At 52.7% G+C, this 954-nt stretch overlaps 1 protein-coding gene across 1 annotated transcript; it reads right to left on the bottom strand.

The window, feature by feature from the left end:
* Positions 1–519: 519 nt before the first annotated feature.
* Positions 520–944, bottom strand: LOC120496709 (free fatty acid receptor 2-like; the record flags this gene model as incomplete). The annotated part of the gene is made up of 1 exon (XM_039697382.1): positions 520–944. A coding segment is annotated over one exon (423 nt), but the record flags the coding sequence as incomplete, so codon positions are not given.
* Positions 945–954: the final 10 nt, after the last annotated feature.

The following is a 954-nucleotide window of genomic DNA, read 5'->3' as shown; positions in this document are numbered from 1 at the left end:
AGGGATTTTTTGGGATTTTTTTCAGGATTTTTTCGGAATTTTTTCGGGATTTTTGGAGGATTTTTGGGGGATTTTTTGAGGAATTTTTTGGCTGTTTTGGAAGATTTTTTTTTGTGATTTTTGGGGGGATTTTTAAAGGATTTTTTGGAGATTTTGGGGCCATTTGGGGGGATTTTTTGACTATTTTTGGAGGATTTTTTGGTGATTTTTGAAGGATTTTTTGGAGGGATATTTTGGGATTTTTGGAGGAATTTGGAGGAATTTTTAAAGGATTTTTTGCCGATTTTTTGGGATTCTTTTGGGGGGATTTTTTTGTGATTTTTTGGGGACTTTTGGGAGGAAATTTTGGAGAGATTTTTTGGGGATTTTTGAGGCTTTTCCCTTCCTTTGGGAGCAGTTTTCATTAACCCTTTCCAGTCTCACCTTGGTGTCTTTTTAACCCTTTCATGGCGCGTTCCCACCACATTTTAACCCTTTCCACGCCAATTTCGACAACATTTGACCCATTTTTCACCGAATTCTCACCGATTTATTCCCAAAAGCCTGCCCCGGAGCGCCGCCCATCCCTGGGCCAGCGCCTGGCGCACGGCGCCGCAGGAGCAGTAGAAGACGAGCGGGTCGAGCGCGGCGTTGAGGCCGCTGAGCAGCGTGGCGTAGACGCGCCAGCCGGGGCTGCGGCCCTGCCAGAAGCCCACCACGTGCGAGACGTTGTAGGGCGCGAAGCAGAGGCCGAAGATGAGCATGGTGGCCACGGCCAGCCCCACGGCGCGGCGCCGCTTGGCCGCCGGCAGCGCCGGCCGCGCCAGCAGCGCGCGCACGAAGCCCACGTAGCAGAAGACGGTGACGGAGAAGGGCGCGAGGAAGAGCACGAAGAAGAACTCGAGGCGCAGCGGGAGCACGAAGCGCAGCTGCGCCGCCGAGAAGTCGTCGTAGCAGCGCGGGGGGGAGGGGCTG

This window comes from Passer montanus, unplaced genomic scaffold (genome assembly GCF_014805655.1).
Source record: "Passer montanus isolate IOZ18808 unplaced genomic scaffold, ASM1480565v1 scaffold1172, whole genome shotgun sequence".
NCBI lineage: Eukaryota > Metazoa > Chordata > Aves > Passeriformes > Passeridae > Passer > Passer montanus.
Note: the sequence above shows the minus strand (reverse complement) of the source record. Positions and strands in the feature narration are given on the sequence as shown.